Source organism: Astyanax mexicanus, chromosome 8, assembly GCF_023375975.1.
Source record: "Astyanax mexicanus isolate ESR-SI-001 chromosome 8, AstMex3_surface, whole genome shotgun sequence".
NCBI lineage: Eukaryota > Metazoa > Chordata > Actinopteri > Characiformes > Acestrorhamphidae > Astyanax > Astyanax mexicanus.
This window is the reverse complement of record NC_064415.1, coordinates 33,037,641-33,057,773: the sequence shown is the minus strand read 5'-3', so window position 1 is coordinate 33,057,773 and position 20,133 is coordinate 33,037,641. Positions and strand designations below refer to the sequence as shown.

The following is a 20,133-nucleotide window of genomic DNA, read 5'->3' as shown; positions in this document are numbered from 1 at the left end:
CTTTGTGCTTGTTGACGTTGTGCTTCTAATCAGCTATTGACATGATAAGTTTATAAGAAATCTTCAAGGTAAGCTTTCGACGTGGGTTCCATGGTGTAATGGTTAGCACTCTGGACTCTGAATCCAGCGATCTGAGTTCAAATCTCGGTGGAATCTTGTTTTCCTTCAAAATACAGTTAATTTGAGAAAACAGGGCAAAATAACACATCGCCTACCTAAAGATTCTGTAGAGTGTTGAAATACATCCATCGTTTTTCATGAACACTGCCTCAAATGAAGCCTTGTAAAAGAACTCTAGATCCTGTGCCGTCACTGTGTGGTAAGGAAAATGCTCTGTTTCAAAGACGAAACCACTGCAGAGAGTGGTGAAACCTAACAAGTGGTTTAGTAAATCACGTTTTTTGGAGTACACAGTATCGTTCTGTGCTCCTCGTTAGTATAGTGGACAGTATCTCCACCTGTCACGCGGAAGACCGGGGTTCGATTCCCCGACGTGGAGAAAGTTATTCTTTTTCAAAGGCAAAGCATAGCCTTCCACATAGCTTGTCACCCAAGAAAGACACATTAAGTTGTTGCAAGGTTTTTGTTGGAGTTTGCTAGCTTAACTGAACATGGACAGACAGGTGATACAGCGTGAGGTTTCCTCTGTGTGCTGCCGAAATAGCTCAGTTGGGAGAGCGTTAGACTGAAGATCTAAAGGTCCCTGGTTCGATCCCGGGTTTCGGCAGAACACTGAGGGTGTTCTTTGTGCTTGTTGACGTTGTGTTTCTAATCAGCTATTGACATGATAAGTTTATAAGAAATCTTCAAGGTAAGCTTTCGATGTGGGTTCCATGGTGTAATGGTTAGCACTCTGGACTCTGAATCCAGTGATCCGAGTTCAAATCTCGGTGGAACCTTGTTTTCCTTCAAAATACAATTAATTTGAGAAAACAGGGCAAAATAACACATCGCCTACCTAAAGATTCTGTAGAGTGTTGAAATACATCCATGGTTTTTCATGAACACTGCCTCAAATGAAGCCTTGTAAAAGAACTCTAGATCCTGTGCCGTTACTGTGTGGTAAGGAAAATGCTCTGTTTCAAAGACGAAACCACTGCAGAGAGTGGTGAAACCTAACAAGTGGTTTAGTAAATCACGTTTTTTGGAGTACACAGTATCGTTCTGTGCTCCTCGTTAGTATAGTGGACAGTATCTCCGCCTGTCACGCGGAAGACCGGGGTTCGATTCCCCGACGGGGAGAAAGTTTTTCTTTTTCAAAGGCAAAGCATAGCCTTCCACATAGCTTTCTACCCAAGAAAGACACATTAAGTTGTTGCAAGGATTTTGTTGGAGCTTGCTAGCTTAACTGAACATGGACAGACAGGTGATGCAGCGTGAGGTTTCTTCTTTGTGCTGCCGAAATAGCTCAGTTGGGAGAGCGTTAGACTGAAGATCTAAAGGTCCCTGGTTCGATCCCGGGTTTCGGCAGAACACTGAGGGTCTTCTTTGTGCTTGTTGACGATGTGTTTCTAATCAGCTTTTGACATGATAAGTTTATAAGAAATCTTCAAGGTAAGCTTTTGACGTGGGTTCCATGGTGTAATGGTTAGCACTCTGGACTTTGAATCCAGTGATCCGAGTTCAAATCTCGGTGGAACCTTGTTTTCCTTCAAAATACAATTAATTTGAGAAAACAGGGCAAAATAACACATCGCCTACCTAAAGAGTCTGTAGAGTGGTGAAATACATCCATCGTTTTTCATGAACACTGCCTCAAATGAAGCCTTGTAAAAGAACTCTAGATCCTGTACCGTCACTGTGTGGTAGGGAAAATGCTCTGTTTCAAAGACGAAACTCTTGCAGAGAGTGGTGAAGCCAAACAAGTGGTTCAGTAAATCACGTTTTTTTGGAGTACACAGAAGCGTTCTGTGCTCCTCGTTAGTATAGTGGACAGAATCTCCGCCTGTCACGCGGAAGCCCGGGGTTAGATTTCCCGACGGGGAGAAAGTTATCCTTTTTCAAAGGCAAAGCATAGCCTTCCACATAGCTTGTCACCCAAGAAAGACACATTAAGTTGTTGCAAGGTTTTTGTTGGAGTTTGCTAGCTTAACTGAACATGGACAGACAGGTTATGCAGCGTGAGGTTTCCTCTGTGTGCTGCCGAAATAGCTCAGTTGGGAGAGCGTTAGACTGAAGATCTAAAGGTCCCTGGTTCGATCCCGGGTTTCGGCAGAACACTGAGGGTGTTCTTTGTGCTTGTTGACGTCGTGTTTCTAATCAGCTATTGACATGATAAGTTTATAAGAAATCTTCAAGGTAAGCTTTTGACGTGGGTTCCATGGTGTAATGGTTAGCACTCTGGACTCTGAATCCAGCGATCCGAGTTCAAATCTCGGTGGAACCTTGTTTTCCTTCAAAATACAATTAATTTGAGAAAACAGGGCAAAATAACACATCGCCTACCTAAAGAGTCTGTAGAGTGGTGAAATACATCCATTGTTTTTCATGAACATTGCCTCAAATGAAGCCTTGTAAAAGAACTCTAGATCCTGTACCGTCACTGTGTGGTAGGGAAAATGCTCTGTTTCAAAGACGAAACTCTTGCAGAGAGTGGTGAAGCCAAACAAGTGGTTCAGTAAATCACGTTTTTTTGGAGTACACAGAAGTGTTCTGTGCTCCTCGTTAGTATAGTGGACAGTATCTCCGCCTGTCACGCGGAAGACCGGGGTTCGTTTCCCCGACGGGGAGAAAGTTATTCTTTTTCAAAGGCAAAGCATAGCCTTCCACATAGCTTTCTACCCAAGAAAGACACATTAAGTTGTTGCAAGGATTTTGTTGGAGCTTGCTAGCTTAACTGAACATGGACAGACAGGTGATGCAGCGTGAGGTTTCTTTTTTGTGCTGCCGAAATAGCTCAGTTGGGAGAGCGTTAGACTGAAGATCTAAAGGTCCCTGGTTCGATCCCGGGTTTCGGCAGAACACTGAGGGTCTTCTTTGTGCTTGTTGACGATGTGTTTCTAATCAGCTTTTGACATGATAAGTTTATAAGAAATCTTCAAGGTAAGCTTTTGACGTGGGTTCCATGGTGTAATGGTTAGCACTCTGGACTTTGAATCCAGTGATCCGAGTTCAAATCTCGGTGGAACCTTGTTTTCCTTCAAAATACAATTAATTTGAGAAAACAGGGCAAAATAACACATCGCCTACCTAAAGAGTCTGTAGAGTGGTGAAATACATCCATTGTTTTTCATGAACACTGCCTCAAATGAAGCCTTGTAAAAGAACTCTAGATCCTGTACCGTCACTGTGTGGTAGGGAAAATGCTCTGTTTCAAAGACGAAACTCTTGCAGAGAGTGGTGAAGCCAAACAAGTGGTTCAGTAAATCACGTTTTTTTGGAGTACACAGAAGCGTTCTGTGCTCCTCGTTAGTATAGTGGACAGAATCTCCGCCTGTCACGCGGAAGACCGGGGTTCGTTTCCCCGACGGGGAGAAAGTTATTCTTTTTCAAAGACAAAGCATAGCCTTCCACATAGCTTTCTACCCAAGAAAGACACATTAAGTTGTTGCAAGGATTTTGTTGGAGCTTGCTAGCTTAACTGAACATGGACAGACAGGTGATGCAGCGTGAGGTTTCTTCTTTGTGCTGCCGAAATAGCTCAGTTGGGAGAGCGTTAGACTGAAGATCTAAAGGTCCCTGGTTCGATCCCGGGTTTCGGCAGAACACTGAGGGTCTTCTTTGTGCTTGTTGACGATGTGTTTCTAATCAGCTTTTGACATGATAAGTTTATAAGAAATCTTCAAGGTAAGCTTTCGATGTGGGATCCATGGTGTAATGGTTAGCACTCTGGACTCTGAATCCAGCGATCTGAGTTCAAATCTCGGTGGAACCTTGTTTTCCTTCAAAATACAGTTTATAAGAAATCTTCAAGGTAAGCTTTCGACGTGGGTTCCATGGTGTAATGGTTAGCACTCTGGACTCTGAATCCAGCGATCTGAGTTCAAATCTCGGTGGAACCTTGTTTTCCTTCAAAATACAGTTAATTTGAGAAAACAGGGCAAAATCTTCTTTGTGCTTCTTTGTGCTTGTTGACTATGTGTTTCTAATCAGCTTTTGACATGATAAGTTTATAAGAAATCTTCAAGGTAAGCTTTTGACGTGGGTTCCATGGTGTAATGGTTAGCACTCTGGACTCTGAATCCAGCGATCTGAGTTCAAATCTCGGTGGAACCTTGTTTTCCTTCAAAATACAATTAATTTGAGAAAACAGGGCAAAATAACACATCACCTACCTAAAGAGTCTGTAGAGTGGTGAAATACATCCATTGTTTTTCATGAACACTGCCTCAAATGAAGCCTTGTAAAAGAACTCTAGATCCTGTACCGTCACTGTGTGGTAGGGAAAATGCTCTGTTTCAAAGACGAAACTCTTGCAGAGAGTGGTGAAGCCAAACAAGTGGTTCAGTAAATCACGTTTTTTTGGAGTACACAGAAGTGTTCTGTGCTCCTCGTTAGTATAGTGGACAGTATCTCCGCCTGTCACGCGGAAGACCGGGGTTCGTTTCCCCGACGGGGAGAAAGTTATTCTTTTTCAAAGACAAAGCATAGCCTTCCACATAGCTTTCTACCCAAGAAAGACACATTAAGTTGTTGCAAGGATTTTGTTGGAGCTTGCTAGCTTAACTGAACATGGACAGACAGGTGATGCAGCGTGAGGTTTCTTCTTTGTGCTGCCGAAATAGCTCAGTTGGGAGAGCGTTAGACTGAAGATCTAAAGGTCCCTGGTTCGATCCCGGGTTTCGGCAGAACACTGAGGGTCTTCTTTGTGCTTGTTGACGATGTGTTTCTAATCAGCTTTTGACATGATAAGTTTATAAGAAATCTTCAAGGTAAGCTTTCGATGTGGGATCCATGGTGTAATGGTTAGCACTCTGGACTCTGAATCCAGCGATCTGAGTTCAAATCTCGGTGGAACCTTGTTTTCCTTCAAAATACAGTTTATAAGAAATCTTCAAGGTAAGCTTTCGACGTGGGTTCCATGGTGTAATGGTTAGCACTCTGGACTCTGAATCCAGCGATCTGAGTTCAAATCTCGGTGGAACCTTGTTTTCCTTCAAAATACAGTTAATTTGAGAAAACAGGGCAAAATCTTCTTTGTGCTTCTTTGTGCTTGTTGACTATGTGTTTCTAATCAGCTTTTGACATGATAAGTTTATAAGAAATCTTCAAGGTAAGCTTTTGACGTGGGTTCCATGGTGTAATGGTTAGCACTCTGGACTTTGAATCCAGCGATCCGAGTTCAAATCTCGGTGGAACCTTGTTTTCCTTCAAAATACAATTAATTTGAGAAAACAGGGCAAAATAACACATCGCCTACCTAAAGAGTCTGTAGAGTGGTGAAATACATCCATCGTTTTTCATGAACACTGCCTCAAATGAAGCCTTGTAAAAGAACTCTAGATCCTGTACCGTCACTGTGTGGTAGGGAAAATGCTCTGTTTCAAAGACGAAACTCTTGCAGAGAGTGGTGAAGCCAAACAAGTGGTTCAGTAAATCAAGTTTTTTTGGAGTACACAGAAGCGTTCTGTGCTCCTCGTTAGTATAGTGGACAGAATCTCCGCCTGTCACGCGGAAGCCCGGGGTTAGATTTCCCGATGGGGAGAAAGTTATCCTTTTTCAAAGGCAAAGCATAGCCTTCCACATAGCTTGTCACCCAAGAAAGACACATTAAGTTGTTGCAAGGTTTTTGTTGGAGTTTGCTAGCTTAACTGAACATGGACAGACAGGTGATGCAGCGTGAGGTTTCCTATGTGTGCTGCCGAAATAGCGGGCACCGTACCTACGATAGTCTGTACAGAAGCTTCCAATGATGTGACGAGTTCAGTGTTTCCTAAGCCAATCCCATAGGGAGTTCAGTGTTTTTAAACCAACCGCAAGGGGAGTTCAGTGTTTCTTTAACCAATCGCAAGGGGAGTTCAGTGTTTCAGAGACCAATTATATGGCGAGTTTGGGTGTTCCTTAAACCAATCACAGGATGAGTTCAGTGTTTCCAAAACCAATCACAAGCCCCAAAGCTTTTACACCCTCCCCCACCCCACACCCCCTCTATCAACGCATCATCACTCTGAAAAAAAAAAAAATCCGCTACTGTACGGACTACGAGAAAAAACAACGAGCTGAAACGCTACAGTACGGACTACGAGACGGACGAGAAAATACTAGCTAGCTGGGATTTGTGCAGGACGACGTAAGTACTTTGCTGTCTGTTTATCTTATATGTAGGTAGAAAATTATGCATAATTTAATTGGGAACAAGGTTAAGTTAACTTAATTCACATTTCTAGCCGATGTAATATCAGCTGTGTCCCCCTATAATGTTACATATAACGTTACATATATATTTTTTCATAGCTAGCTAGATTTCTAACTATGTTTATGAGGTAGTAGCCTCGGTTTTCGGACTTTGCAAGGACCAGGTAATTGGCTTTTTGGAGGTAAAATGAGTCTTAATTTTTACTTGCATTCTCTAACTTAACGTTACATATCGTAAAACAAATGACACGTAATGTAAACATCTCTTGTTTTCTAGTTAGCTAATGCCACCCAACATCGGTTGCCTCGGTTCAGCGTTATTTATTAATGTTGTTTCTCGAAATTAGCAATAATCAGGTCATTTTTAAGGGGAATTTCAGGTAGCACTCATATTAACCATATTATAATAACCTAGTATCCTCGGTTTAGGGACAGTAACTTAACCGGGAAAACTGCAGGGACAAGTCGGCTTAAACGCGTTTATTTAATTACTCATTGTATTACGCGTTTATTTAATTGCTCATTGTATTTTGTCATTTTTTGGACATTGCAACGATAATTTTGGAAGGAACTTGATTATATTAACCTAAGGTAGCCTGTCTATCTTGTAATACACACAGCTTAGGGACAATAAACGGGAAAAAAAATTGGAGGGAAAAATCAAAATTGGAGGGAAAATACGGCTTAAGCGCGAACAGAGAATTTTGGAGGGAAAGTCAGGCAGTGTATATTCACAGAGAATTTTGGAGGGAAAGTCAGGCAGTGTATATTCACTTGACCTGTCTGTCATGTAGTAGCTATTATTGATTACAAAAATACATAACATTTTTCATATTTACGATTCTATTGCTCTGTAGCAATATATACAATTATGTTAGTACCATGTGTAAACTGTCATTAGTTTTGTGGTAGCTCCAGTTTTCAAAATTAGTCGCAGTTATCATATTTTTGATAATTTCATTGTAATATATCCTACCTATATTTATTATAGTAAGTTAATGTCTTTTGTCCTGGACAAGTAATATTGGTGAGTTTAATTTTACTAGTTGCAGTGGTATATATTGTTTCAGGTTATGGCAAAATCTCACAAATCCATGGCAGATTCTGAATGGCTTCATCGCCTTCAAACATTTGCCAGTACAGGAGCCTGGCCTTCTAATGCAGGTAACTGACCTGCTCCAAGGCAGAAGAAATGGCATGACCTCTATCATAAGGTAAAATTATATATATGTATAAATACGAAAAGCATTTATAAAAGTGTTGTTTATTGTATATATTTTACTATTCAATTCTGAGTCATGCTCATGTTTACAGATAGAAAAATGCCCTCTGCAGCTGAGGGGACAGGCCACCCTTCTGGCAGGAGTGCAGACATGTACTTGTGGATTTCACAAGGTAACTTTAGTATGTAGTCATGCTTCTGTGCTTATTTAGTTTTTGTTGGGGTCTATTCCACAAAGCAAAATAAAGTTAACTTCAGACCATGTACTAATTTAGCACCTGGTTCTGTTGTGTATTGACTTCTCCTTGGTTAAGTAGTTAGTTAGACTTGTTTGTTTATTTCTGCTTGTGTTCATTTTCAGTTAATTGCTTTATTTTCAATTAAATTGATGTGCATGTGTCTGCCACCTAATCCTTCTACACCTGTGGTGTACAAATTCTGCATGTATAAAATGGAGATTAATGTATTTTTATCAGGTTTGCAGTTTTTTTTAATCAAATAAATTCTGAATTTTGACTATATATTTAGGGACCTGCCACACACCCACAAGTCCCTTCACCATCTGTGAGCACAGTGCCTTCTACAAGTGTTGGGTCAAATCCCCTAAAGAGGCATGAATTGACATTGTCAATGGTAAGTGCTATTTAATTTTCAAGTGCTCATGTATTTTGAAATGTGTGAAGGTTTTACATGTATTTCCTCAGATGTCATGTTACTTGTTTTTGTGTAAGTTTGAAAAATCAAGGTTTGGAGGTTCACATGGAAATGCAGCAAAACCAAACCTAAACCTAAAGAGAAAACTTCCTCAGGTGAGTACAAAAAAAACATGTTTATTTTTTAACCTTCATATTCATGTTTCTTTATAACTATTATGCTATTATGAATGTGTTACTTTAGACACAAGTGGTCATTGGTTCACCTGCTGCCTCAAAACCATGCACTGGTCTCCAATTTCCACCATCCCCCCGCCCTCATCATGTTGTGCAGTCCACCTCTCCCTTCTCCTTTGGGCCACCACCGCCACCATCCTCTGTGGAAGACATTGTGCCACATCAACTGCCGGAAGCTGCTGTGAAGAGCATGGTAAAATTTTGTTTAAATCATGAATGTGCTTGCTTAAATTCATGCTTATACCCAACTTCTGTTTAACAATTGTTTATCACAGCCAGAGAATCCTGCTGAGCTCCCACTTCTGTGGCCACAGACAGTGCCACAGCAGGACCGCAAGTGGGTATCTGAGGCCCTCTTTAGAGTTGGTGCCAAAGGAAAGCTGGAGCTGCGGGACAACCTTCAGCTGTGGTATCACCCCCCACCACCAGCCCTATTGTACCACCAGGTGCCGGGTCCTGACAGGTTCTTCTCACAGTCTTTGCTGCTGTGGATGCCATACAGGTTGTGGAAAGTGCGGCTACAGTGCATCGATCCTGCCTGCAATGGACGCCAGTGGAGTGGAGGAGGTCTGCACAGGCGGGTACGGCAGGTCCTAGACATCGACAGGTACTACAACCTCGCAACGGAGACCCTTATCTGCACTGGGTGTAGAAGCAGCTACTTGTCTTGGAGTCAGACGATCCTCCAGCAGCTGGATTTAGCACATCGCTCAGAGTTTAGGGTCATCCTCACACGCAGGTGAATAAGACAATTGCCTAATACTTTTGTATCACACAGACTCATTGCATGCTTTTCATGCATCTTTATCTAAAGGCATATTTATTTTTCAAATTTGATTCAGAGTTGATATTTAGTTTTTTTGAAAAGCTGTAAAAAGTATATAAAAAAAACCAACCTACTAATGCACTTTCAGATTTAAAATCCTAATAGACTGAATGCCCATTACTCGATTTGCGGCAACCACATTAACCCTTAGTATTAAGAGAAGTATTAAGATCAAGATAAGTGACACCTGACACCTTTTATATTTGTGGTTTTCTAGATATGCCTGTGACATACGAGTCATTCGTCTGTTACGTGAACGGAGCTTGGGAAATGGACCTGTGCGTATCATTGGCCAGCTGAAAGAGAACCATAGTGAAGAGTGGCTCCAGCGGGTGGCGCGATATACATCAGAATGTGCTGCATTCGTGACCAGCTCGGGCCTACTTCCACCATGCTTTCAGGAGCCCCCAAAACTCTCTACAGTCCCCAGTTACAAGTGGCTTCTCACTGTGTACAGCCAAGATATCCTCAATAGGCTGGAGGATATCAAGGCTAGTATCACATCTACTTATGGAACCATTTTAAAAATGGATTCTACTAAAAAGGTTAGTAGTCTTGAGTGTTTTATTTTTGTTCATAACAAAGAACACATCTGATGTAAAGCAAACATATTTATTTTCTAAGATAACTGCCAAGATTTTTCAATGTTGTCCCATAATTTATAAATGTATATATGGTAATTGGTAAAAAAGCCTTTATCAGATAATTGACTTCTTTATTTGATGCAGGATGTGACTCATCAGTAAAGATTAGCATGTAAAGCTCATATGGACACGGTGTTTACAAATAACATTTTATTTCACAATGACTTGGATTATTGAAGCAATGACTAACACATGACTGAAGTGCTGGAATCATGTAAAATTATTGTAAAAGTATTTTATGTTGTTTAAAAGGCACATTTTATATAGAAAAATGACTCACTTTCTCCAGTATGCAAATTAACACTCCTGGACTATGTTCTGTTCTCTGTCTGTAATTTCAGATCACAAAGAAGCTTACAGGGCCAGCCAAAGGCACTGCACAGTGGCTCACCTCAGTTGGGAATGAAAGCGGTCAGGTGCTGATAAGTGTTCTCACTGCAAATGAAGGAGCAGGACTGGACCTAATGGCTGCAGGTCTAGTGAACAGGTACCAGAGGGCTGGGGTAGATCCTCCTGTTGTCCTGTATGTAGACTGTGGCTGCTGCAAAGAAGTGGGAGAGACCAAACTGAAAAGCAGATTTGGTGGATGGCCAGACATTATTGTGCGTCTTGATATCTGGCATTTCATGCGTCGTCTGGCAGCCGGATGCACAACTGACGCCCATCAGCTCTATCCCACTTTCATGTCCCGCATATCATCGTGCATATTTGAGTGGGATGCTGGTGATGTTGGACTGCTGAGGAAGGCCAAGAGGGAGCAACTTGCCCAGCAGGGCTGGCCTCCATTAACGGAGAAGGAGCTTGACCGACATCTCACAAAAGAAGAGCTGGCTCTCCATTGCAGAAGAAAAACAAGAGGAGAAGAGACCACCATCCGCCTTCTTTCTCAGCTTATCGGAGAGCTCATGAGCAAGGGGAATGATGCACTTGGGGTTCCTCTTCTCGACAGTGTCAGGATGCAACACATTTGGGATGTCCAGAGGCGACATGTGGCATGCATTCAGGACCCTCCAAATGTAGCACTGTATACAGAGACAGGAAGCATCACCAAGGGAGGGGTGGTTTTAAAAACATACCGGTGTGCCAGGGGTTCTACATCTCTGGAATCATTTCACTGCCATCTGAATCGCTTCATTCCAGGTTTGTGATCTTGTCCCTCTTGGTAACAAAAGCATATTGTGCTTTAAATGTTTTACATAATTTTAAGTTAATTTTAATTTCATATTTTATTTTACTGTTTGTCCCGTGAACTTATTCTGTTCTTCACTTTCTTTTAGGGAACAGTGCCAACTCGCTGAACTTTCAGGTTTATCTTTTGGAGGGACTGAATCGCTGGAATCAGGACCGAGCTGCTGCTGCTGTTGTGAAGGAACCCTCACCACTGCGCACGTACACAGGGGAGTTGGTTCACTTTGTGAATGACAGCTTTTTGAAAGTGTTCGGAAAGAAGTTGGTTACTGCATTCACACCACCTGGGCAATACACTGGTAAGGATGCTCTTATAACAGCAATTACTTTCTAAACATTTTTGTAATCTCTTATCAAACCTAATATGTGTTTGCTTGTTTTTTTTTAGGGGAGCTCATTGGGGTACAGTACTTGCTAAGGCAGAACAGCGAGCCCTTGCAAGACATGTGCTCCACATCTGAGACCATGTCAGAGTTGCTGGGGGATTTGGATGTACAAGATCTTGAAGATGAGGGCTTTGCCGAATCAGCTAATGATGATGGTATCATACTGGCAGATCTAATGATTTCAGATGTGGCATCTCTCTCTGAGCCCCCAGAAGCACTTTTCCAGTGTTTACCCGTGCCTTCACTCCAGCCTGCACTCCAGCCTGTGCCTTCACTCCAGCCTGCACACCAGCCTGTGCCTTCATTCCAGCCTACACCCCAGCCTTTGCCTTTACTCCAGCCTGTGCCTTCACTCCAGCCTGCACTCCAGCCTGTGCCTTCACTCCAGCCTGCACCCCAGCCTTTGCCTTTACTCCAGCCTGTGCCTTCATTCCAGCCTGCACCGCCTTCACTCCAGCCTACACCCCAGTCTGTGCCTTCACGCCACCCTGCACCCCAGCCTGTGCCTTCACTCCAGCCTGTGCCTTCATTCCAGCCTGCACCCCAGCCTGTGCCTTCATTCCAGCCTGTGCCTTCACTCCAGCCTGCACCCCAGCCTGTGCCTTCATTCCAGCCTGCACCGCCTTCACTCCAGCCTACACCCCAGCCTGTGCCTTCACTCCAGCCTGCACACCAGCCTGTGCCTTCATTCCAGCCTGCACCGCCTTCACTCCAGCCTACACCCCAGCCTGTGTCTTCACCCCAGCCTGTGCCTTCACTCCAGCCTACACCCCAGCCTGTGCCTTCATTCCACCCTGCACCGCCTTCACTCCAGCCTGCACCTCCGTCTCCAGCCAGCTCGTCACAAGTAGCTGGGCATCAAATGGTAAATATTAGTTTCTTTTACTTGAAGTTTAATGTCTACAGTAAGCTCTACACCATGTTCCTATTTTGTATAATCATTTAACTGTACATGAACAAATATGTAAGTCTTTAAATCCACCATAATCAGTGGCTTTCCCTTTTTTTCTTTTTTTTAGGCAGTGGATGTGCATGGCATACCTGGTATGGACAGAGTTGACAGTTTGGCAGAATGTCTTGTGGAACTTCGGACACAATCAGGCCTCACTTTAACAAACCAGCAAGCCAGCACTATTGTTAGTCTCTGGCAGAACTTGGACCAGTTCGATAAGGACCGGCTGGTGTATGCAGCCCGTCATCAGGACCGGATGCTTACTGGCCGATTTAGATCGCCAAAAAAGAAAGCCACTTTCACTCCTGGGGTTGACAGCACAAAAAGGTGTGTCTTGGGATCAAATGGCTCCCCTGCTCAGTGGCCTAACTGCTGCCGGCTAATTGAAACAGTTTTTATTAGATTATGCAGCATCCACAAAAGCCCCAAAAAGCATGGCAAATCAAGTCTTTCAAGATGGGCGCTAATATTGCAGGACTATCAAAAAATAAGGCAGCTGGTTTTGAGCAATGGCATAGTGATGGAACAGACCACCCTTCAGCTGGTTGAGGTAAACCAAAAAACTCTAATGCACTGGTACAAAGAGCGCATCAAAGCTCAAGAGGTGTCTGTGCTTCTTCAAGGGGTGCACCTTCCTGAAACCAGGCCAATGGCAGGTGAACCTCTGCAGGCAGCGAGAACCAAGCCAGATGTACCTGCACAGTATGCACACCCAGTTCACCTGTACCAAATTCTACCCAACACAGCTGGACAGGCCAAAACAAGAATGAAAACGAGACCCATTTTGCCGTCTCCCCAGCTTCCCACCCAGCCACTTGCCACTCACCTGCAGCATCATGTCTCTGTGGTCCAAACTCCAGCTCCCTCTGCAAGACTTAGATTAATTTGTCCCAACTCTACACCAGCACCAGCTGTCCCTGTTGTGCGTCAGTTGTTTATGTCTTTCACACCTGGTACCTTTTGTTCTTCTCACACCATAAATACAGCAACTACCTCCGACACAACTGTAACTGACACTGCCCAACCCACAAAACGTCAGTACAACAGGACAGTTGCATCAAACGCCTGCAGGAGGTGTGGACAGTTTAGAACCCAAGAAACCGGCCACAGCCAGTACAAGGGCAAGATTTTTTGCCCCAACTCTGAGTCAATTAGCAAAGAGCAGTGGTTGGCAAAAATGAGGCGGATGTAATTCATATATTTATTGTTGTATATTACATAAGATGTATATTATATATTAGCCTAGTATTAACTTTATTTGATAGATTTATAATGCCGCTTATTATTATTATTATTATTATTGCTATCTATGTATATATATTAAATTATTATATGGATCTTTAATGTTTATTTCAAATATAGGCATTATCTGCTTCTTGTGCATTACATTTTATATAGTACTATTATTATTATGTATATGTTATTATATTATTGTTATTATTATGTCTATCTATATATATTATAAATTGTTGTTTGGATCTTTAATGTTTATTTCAAATATAGGCATTGTCTGCTTCTGTTGCATTATATTGTATATAGTACTATTATTATTATTATTATTATTATTATTATTATTATGTATATAGTGTATATTATTATTTATATATATATATATATTCAATTGTTATGGATCTTTTCATGTTTATTTCATATATAGGCATTGCCTGCTTCTTGTGCATTATATTGTATATAGTACTCTTATTATTATGTACATAGTATTATAATAATATTGTTATTATTACTAGGGTGTGTATTGCATTATATTTGTTTGGTGCAGTTTATTGCATTTCATTGGTGTGTTATTAATGTGTTTGGTGCAGTTTTAGTTCAATGTTGATGTGGTACATTATATAGTATTGTATGTTAATGGTTGTTATTATTATAATTGACATTTGTATTATAAGTGGTGGTTAATTACATGACTGTAACAGTATTCCATTAATGTGTGTTATTTATATATTGTGTGATTCTTTTTATTGTATCATAAATCACATTTTGTGAACCAACACTTGTTAAAGAAATGACAACTAAAAGTATTTCATAGATTTATATACTTATAACACAGCCTTTCATTTTTGTCTTATTATGTTGTACTTTAATTGTATCATATTTTTTATTGTATTATGTGTTTAAATTAAATTTATTTTGAATAAATTAAGTATTCATTCAGTTTGTTTTATTTTATTGGAATACTGGACATTGTAAAATGTAATACATTCGCTACGCAATAACATAGAGGCATGAATAACGCAACAACTGATTTTATACAAGTTGCCATTAGATATAATGTTGCAACTAAATTACCATTTCTAACTAGGAATGAAAAAAAACTTGTGCCACAACCAGGATTCGAACCGGCGATGCACTGTTTTTTTCTTCCCTTTCTTCCCCATTTTTTCCCCTTCTTCCCCCTCCCATACGGTCAATTGTTCCCCAGCTTGTCTATAGTAGGGTGACCAAAAGTCCGTATTTCCCAGGACATGTTTGTATTTCACATCCTGTCCCAGGTGTCCCGTTTTTTTTTTCAAACAGTGAGAAAATGTCCTGGTTTTTAAATTACCTTCAATGGACCACAGTGGCGCAAAAAGGGGGAATGCTATGGAGTCAAATTGGGGTCTTTAATGCTAACGAGAAAATAAAACTGTCACAAAAAAAATCTCCACGAATGGCAAAAAAAATCAAATTTTGCAAACAAAGAAGAGAACATAAGTTACCTTTTTTCAATTGTAATATTTTTTTTAGAATTAATCTTTTGCAAAAACACTTTTTCTTTGCGTTTTGCACTTTGCGTTCCTTTTTTCTCTTTGCAATACTTTCCCTCCTTTGCGTTCCTCCGTTTTGTTTGCGAGTCTATTTTGACCCCTTTTTGACGTGGGGGCGTGGGGAGAGGAGAGGGGCGTGGCTATGGAGGAACGCATCATCAGCTGGAGCCTCTGCTCAGCCTAGACGCTAGCCAGGCTGAACAACAGCTATTTAACAGTTATAATTCATAAGTTAATTCTAATCATTTATTTTACATATACCTACTACTGAATTATATAATATTGTTGTTTTCAGTTAAATTAAGCAAAACGCTGAATTTTAGCTTCTTTTTTATCCAGCGTTCTTGCTGCAGTTACACGCGGCCGCCTGTAGATGGTGGATTTTAACAGTGAAAAACGCCATTAAAACACAACGCTGCAAAAACGATCTAAATAAAAAGGAAAAACCCAGAACGTTTAATTTGTACCACGGCCCGGAAACTTACTATTTTCTTGATGGAACCATATATTCTGTAAACACTCAGAATAAAAAGGTAAAACACAGAAAGACCTCCAAGTTTATTTAAACTTCAATGTAATATAGATAAAATAAAATAATAAAACAGAACATAACAAAAAAGAATATTAATGTTCAATTTACAGTGTGATTATACAAAATATCAAAAGTAATATTTGCTCTTTAGTGTGAGGTACTGTATCTTACATCTGACATTTAAATGTTTTCCTGTTTTCTATTATTATTTTAATAATTAATATATTTTTGCTTTTAGGATAACTTCATATGGGCACACTGCACATGTGTGTCTAACCTTATCTCACAGTCTCCTCTTTTTTTATTTTTCTGTCATGTGTTTGTGTGTATCTGTATAAAAGTTCCTGGAACAGACTAATTTCCACAGGGAGATTAATACATTATTTTTTATGCTATGTTCGGTTTTATTATCTTATTTTACCTATATTATTTTGAAGTCCAAATTAAACGTTCTGTGTTTTCCTCTCCTCTCCCCACGCCCCCACGTCAAAAAGGGGTCAAAATAGACTCGCAAACAAAACGGAGGAACGCAAAGGAGGGAAAGTATTGCAAAGAGAAAAAAGGAACGCAAAGTGCAAAACGCAAAGAAAAAGTGTTTTTGCAAAAGATTAATTCTAAAAAAAATATTACAATTGAAAAAAAGGTAACTTATGTTCTCTTCTTTGTTTGCAAAATTAGATTTTTTTTGAAATTCGTGGACATTTTTTCCGTGACAGTTTTATTTTCTCGTCAGCATTAAAGACCCCAATTTGACTCCATAGAATGCAGCCTATGACATAGGGGCGCTGCACCAGAGGGGGCGCCAAATTAAAGCCCCAAACAAATTTGCGGAGCGCGGTAGGAAAGTAATGACAGGGCTAATATTGGGGATTGTTTTAGCTAACTTTTGCTAGGTCAGCTAATGTTAACTACTTTATTTTACTGGGGAATGTTTTAGCTAACGTTACCTAGGATAGCTAATGTTAAATACTTAATTTCAGTGGGTAATGTTTTAGCTAACGTTACCTAGGTTAGCTAATGTTAACTACTTTATTTCAGTGAGGAATGTTTTAGCTAACGTTACCTAGGTTAGCTAATGTTAAATACTTAATTTCAGTGGGGAATGTTTTAGCTAACGTTACCTAGGTTAGCTAATGTTAAATACTTTATTTCAGTGGGGAATGTTTTAGCTAACTTTAGCTAGATTAGCTAATGTTAACTACTTTATTTCAGTGGGGAATGTTTTAGCTAACGTTAGCTAGGTTAGCTAATGTTAAATACTTTATTTCAGTGGGGAATGTTTTACCTAACTTTAGCTAGGTTAGCTAACGTTAACTACTTTATTTCAGTGGGGAATGTTTTAGCTAACGTTACCTAGGTTAGCTAATGTTAAATACTTTATTTTAGTGGGGAATGTTTTAACTAATGTTAGCTAGGTTAGCTAATGTTAACTACTTTTTTTCAGTGGGGAATGTTTTAGCTAACGTTAGCTAGGTTAGCTAATGTTAAATACTTTATTTCAGTGGGGAATGTTTTAGCTAACGTTAGCTAGGTTAGCTAATGTTAAATACTTTATTTTAGTGGGGAATGTTTTAGCTAACTTTAGCTAGGTTAGCTAATGTTAACTACTTTATTTCAGTGGGGAATGTTTTAGCTAACGTTAGCTAGGTTAGCTAATGTTAAATACTTTATTTCAGTGGGGAATGTTTTAGCTAACGTTAGCTAGGTTAGCTAATGTTAAATACTTTATTTCAGTGGGGAATGTTTTAGCTAACGTTACCTAGGTTAGCTAATGTTAACTACTTTATTTCAGTGGGGAATGTTTTAGCTAACGTTAGTTAAGTTAGCTAATGTTAACTACTTTATTTCAGTGGGAAATGTTTTAGCTAACTTTAGCTAGGTTAGTTATACTAAGTATATGGTGCTCACAACTTAGTAAGTGGTGCTCACCACTTAGTATGTGGTACTCACCACTTTCTACATAAAAAAATATACACCACATAGCGTTTTTTTTTTTACATAAAAAGTGGGGAGCACCACATACTAAGCGGTGAGCACCACTTACTAAGTGATGAGCACCACATACTAAGTAGTGGGCACCATGTCCCTTCAGGGGCTCCATCCTACTGTACACTAATGTAAATATATTTAATATCAATTCTATATAATAATATAATAGTGATACAGTTCTAATGCTCATTAAATATATGATAATTTTATTGTAAGCATATATAAAATATGGGGTTATATACATAAAGTAGTATGTTTAAATGGTACTTAAGTATATTTAATATAGTTCCATTTAGATTTTTGTACAATTTAATACAATTAAAGTATGATAAGCACAAAAAAAGTGGTTTTATTTTAGCACTCTTTAAATATACTGATTAATAATGTGGCTACAAGTACACTTTAGTGCACTATAGCATAATATGCTTAGTATACTTTCTACTAATCTACTTTTTTCACTAGGGTTGTGATGCCAAAACAGCCAAAACAGCTCTGACCAATCGTTAAATGGATTCTACAAGGTTTCGATAGGTGTCCTGTGGTCACATCTGCAACAAGACGTTATAGCAGAAAATCCTGTAAGTTGTGAGGTAAGGCCTTTATGGATTGCATAAGTGAGTCTTGGCTGTCTAAGACCCTGTTTGCCACTGGTTTACATGGTGATCTTTCTTTGACCAGTTTTGGTAGGTACTAATAACTGCATACCAGAAACACCACAAAAGACCAGAGCAGAATACCAAATAAAATGACATTGTAATTTTTATAAAGGAGACATGCAGAAGTGCTGCACCCCATAAGATAGCAATGTGCCAAAGTTATTCCTTTAAAACAATGGCAAGTGACACGCTGATTGGTTTATGATTAGCTAAGACATGAGTACATAAGTACATGCCTGTTGTGCTTTCAAGCTGTGGAAGATTTACTTTTTTGCATTTTTACAATCCTAAACACACACTGCCACACTAACTTAAGCTGTACAGTGCGTGATTGACAGCTCCCCTACAAATCACTATAATACTCCCCAGGTCTTCCTTTCTTCATTATGTTCAAAGAACTTCATGAGCATGTTTTTTGTATAGCTCGTAAACCTATTCTAACCTGGATACAATGATGTACTAAACTTGTATATATTTCCATCAACCCTGAAGATGGATAGATGGATTAGCCAATCAGACAATCGATAAATACACAAAGTCTACAGTAAAATCTTCAGTAAAAATGTCCCCCAGAAAAACCTTGGTGTACAATTTTTATTGTCCATTATGTTACTCCTGTGCAAAACATTGTTTTTTTATTTTGTGTTAAAAGAATGAATGATCAAAATTCAGAAAGACACATGCTGCCACACCCATCAACATGTCATTTGCTTTAGATATTAGAGCTAGGACAGGTTTATCCATCTTTCCTGGCAACGCTGGAATGCACATTTCGGTTCCCTCGGCTGCCGTTACCAAACGCTATTCTGCTTCATTACGTTTCTCATAGACAGCCCCATTTCTAACGGCTCTATTCCATGTCAAACGACTGACGCAGGAGGTTATTCACCAACATGTCCTTTAACGCTCTTACATTCTGTTTTATATTCATTCAGATGAATGGATTTAGACCTTTGCTGGCTTGCAATCAGTCGCTGACTAGCATACAAATACGTTTTGAACGGTTTTAAAGAAAAAAAGGAGATACAGGAAGACTATATGGAGTAAAATATTGGGATTTCACTGCATTCTCTAGTCCAACTTATCCCCAACCCATTATAAAAAGTATTGGATGTTTCTGCAACTTGTCTATTCTTGACTGATGATGTTTTGGTTTCAGACGGGGTGGATGGGGGGCACATCTATCTTAAGTCTGAGGTTGGAGAAAGATGGGGGTGAACTGTTTGAGTTAACCACCCTGCAATGTGATTGGCTGAGAGGTGTTTTGTGAGTGACATTATCAGCCGGTAATGCACTGTAACCGAAGCTCTCCATGTATTACTTCTCCACATACAGGTAACCTAGCAATGATGCAGCGCTTACAAGCCAAATACAAACCAAATGAGATGTCATTATACATTACTGGCAGCCGCTGGATCCCATAAACAGGCAAAGACGCAGTCCCACAAATAAATAAGCCCAGCGATTCAAAAAAAAAAAACGTATTATTACACACATTATCAGCCACCAATATCAGGTTCAGAGTTGCATTTATACAAATAAAAGATTAAAAGCATATATTAGTTAATATTAGTTAATGTTTCAGTTAATATACTGTATTTTAAGCTGAATGTAAGGTGGCCTAAAATAGGGGACCTTTGTAATTCTAGGTCTTGGAGGTAACCACGAACATTGCTCATAGACCACTGAAGTCAAGTCGTCACTTTGTAGTGGGCGCCATGTTGTTTATGCCCATATTTGGGGTCCCTTTTGCAGTTCCGTGTCTAAGCAGTTCAAGTCAATACGGGATTTG

The 20,133-nt window shown here is 40.0% G+C and overlaps 1 protein-coding gene and 15 non-coding genes across 16 annotated transcripts; all 16 read left to right on the top strand.

Annotated features, from left to right (window-relative positions):
- The first annotated feature begins 84 nt into the window (after positions 1-84).
- trnaq-cug (transfer RNA glutamine (anticodon CUG)) lies at positions 85-156 on the top strand. Its single transcript has one exon. It is a non-coding gene; the product is annotated as a tRNA-Gln (tRNA).
- A 498-nt stretch (positions 157-654) lies between these two features.
- On the top strand, positions 655-727 carry trnaf-gaa (transfer RNA phenylalanine (anticodon GAA)). Its single transcript has one exon. It is a non-coding gene; the product is annotated as a tRNA-Phe (tRNA).
- Positions 728-827: 100 nt separating this feature from the next.
- trnaq-cug (transfer RNA glutamine (anticodon CUG)) lies at positions 828-899 on the top strand. Its single transcript has one exon. It is a non-coding gene; the product is annotated as a tRNA-Gln (tRNA).
- Positions 900-1,397: 498 nt separating this feature from the next.
- trnaf-gaa (transfer RNA phenylalanine (anticodon GAA)) lies at positions 1,398-1,470 on the top strand. The gene has a single exon. It is a non-coding gene; the product is annotated as a tRNA-Phe (tRNA).
- Positions 1,471-1,570: 100 nt separating this feature from the next.
- Positions 1,571-1,642, top strand: trnaq-uug (transfer RNA glutamine (anticodon UUG)). Its single transcript has one exon. It is a non-coding gene; the product is annotated as a tRNA-Gln (tRNA).
- Positions 1,643-2,141: 499 nt separating this feature from the next.
- Positions 2,142-2,214, top strand: trnaf-gaa (transfer RNA phenylalanine (anticodon GAA)). Its single transcript has one exon. It is a non-coding gene; the product is annotated as a tRNA-Phe (tRNA).
- A 100-nt stretch (positions 2,215-2,314) lies between these two features.
- Positions 2,315-2,386, top strand: trnaq-cug (transfer RNA glutamine (anticodon CUG)). The gene has a single exon. It is a non-coding gene; the product is annotated as a tRNA-Gln (tRNA).
- Positions 2,387-2,885: 499 nt separating this feature from the next.
- On the top strand, positions 2,886-2,958 carry trnaf-gaa (transfer RNA phenylalanine (anticodon GAA)). The gene has a single exon. It is a non-coding gene; the product is annotated as a tRNA-Phe (tRNA).
- A 100-nt stretch (positions 2,959-3,058) lies between these two features.
- On the top strand, positions 3,059-3,130 carry trnaq-uug (transfer RNA glutamine (anticodon UUG)). The gene has a single exon. It is a non-coding gene; the product is annotated as a tRNA-Gln (tRNA).
- A 499-nt stretch (positions 3,131-3,629) lies between these two features.
- On the top strand, positions 3,630-3,702 carry trnaf-gaa (transfer RNA phenylalanine (anticodon GAA)). The gene has a single exon. It is a non-coding gene; the product is annotated as a tRNA-Phe (tRNA).
- A 227-nt stretch (positions 3,703-3,929) lies between these two features.
- On the top strand, positions 3,930-4,001 carry trnaq-cug (transfer RNA glutamine (anticodon CUG)). Its single transcript has one exon. It is a non-coding gene; the product is annotated as a tRNA-Gln (tRNA).
- A 142-nt stretch (positions 4,002-4,143) lies between these two features.
- On the top strand, positions 4,144-4,215 carry trnaq-cug (transfer RNA glutamine (anticodon CUG)). Its single transcript has one exon. It is a non-coding gene; the product is annotated as a tRNA-Gln (tRNA).
- A 499-nt stretch (positions 4,216-4,714) lies between these two features.
- On the top strand, positions 4,715-4,787 carry trnaf-gaa (transfer RNA phenylalanine (anticodon GAA)). The gene has a single exon. It is a non-coding gene; the product is annotated as a tRNA-Phe (tRNA).
- Positions 4,788-5,014: 227 nt separating this feature from the next.
- Positions 5,015-5,086, top strand: trnaq-cug (transfer RNA glutamine (anticodon CUG)). Its single transcript has one exon. It is a non-coding gene; the product is annotated as a tRNA-Gln (tRNA).
- A 142-nt stretch (positions 5,087-5,228) lies between these two features.
- On the top strand, positions 5,229-5,300 carry trnaq-uug (transfer RNA glutamine (anticodon UUG)). The gene has a single exon. It is a non-coding gene; the product is annotated as a tRNA-Gln (tRNA).
- Positions 5,301-8,425: 3,125 nt separating this feature from the next.
- On the top strand, positions 8,426-11,454 carry LOC125804018 (uncharacterized). Its single transcript, XM_049483121.1, has 5 exons — positions 8,426-8,599; positions 8,682-9,145; positions 9,450-9,777; positions 10,218-11,016; positions 11,154-11,454. The coding sequence occupies exons 1-5, from the start codon at positions 8,597-8,599 to the stop codon at positions 11,396-11,398; spliced, it is 1,839 nt and encodes a 612-aa protein (XP_049339078.1). The 5' UTR covers positions 8,426-8,596; the 3' UTR covers positions 11,399-11,454.
- Positions 11,455-20,133: the final 8,679 nt, after the last annotated feature.

What these genes read in the sequence shown, in the direction of transcription:
- LOC125804018 (XM_049483121.1), top strand. An exon ending in AGGGTCATCCTCACACGCAG is followed by an intron (nt 9,146 to 9,449) that starts GTGAATAAGACA and finishes GTGGTTTTCTAG; the next exon opens with ATATGCCTGTGACATACGAG. An exon ending in AAATGGATTCTACTAAAAAG is followed by an intron (nt 9,778 to 10,217) that starts GTTAGTAGTCTT and finishes CTGTAATTTCAG; the next exon opens with ATCACAAAGAAGCTTACAGG.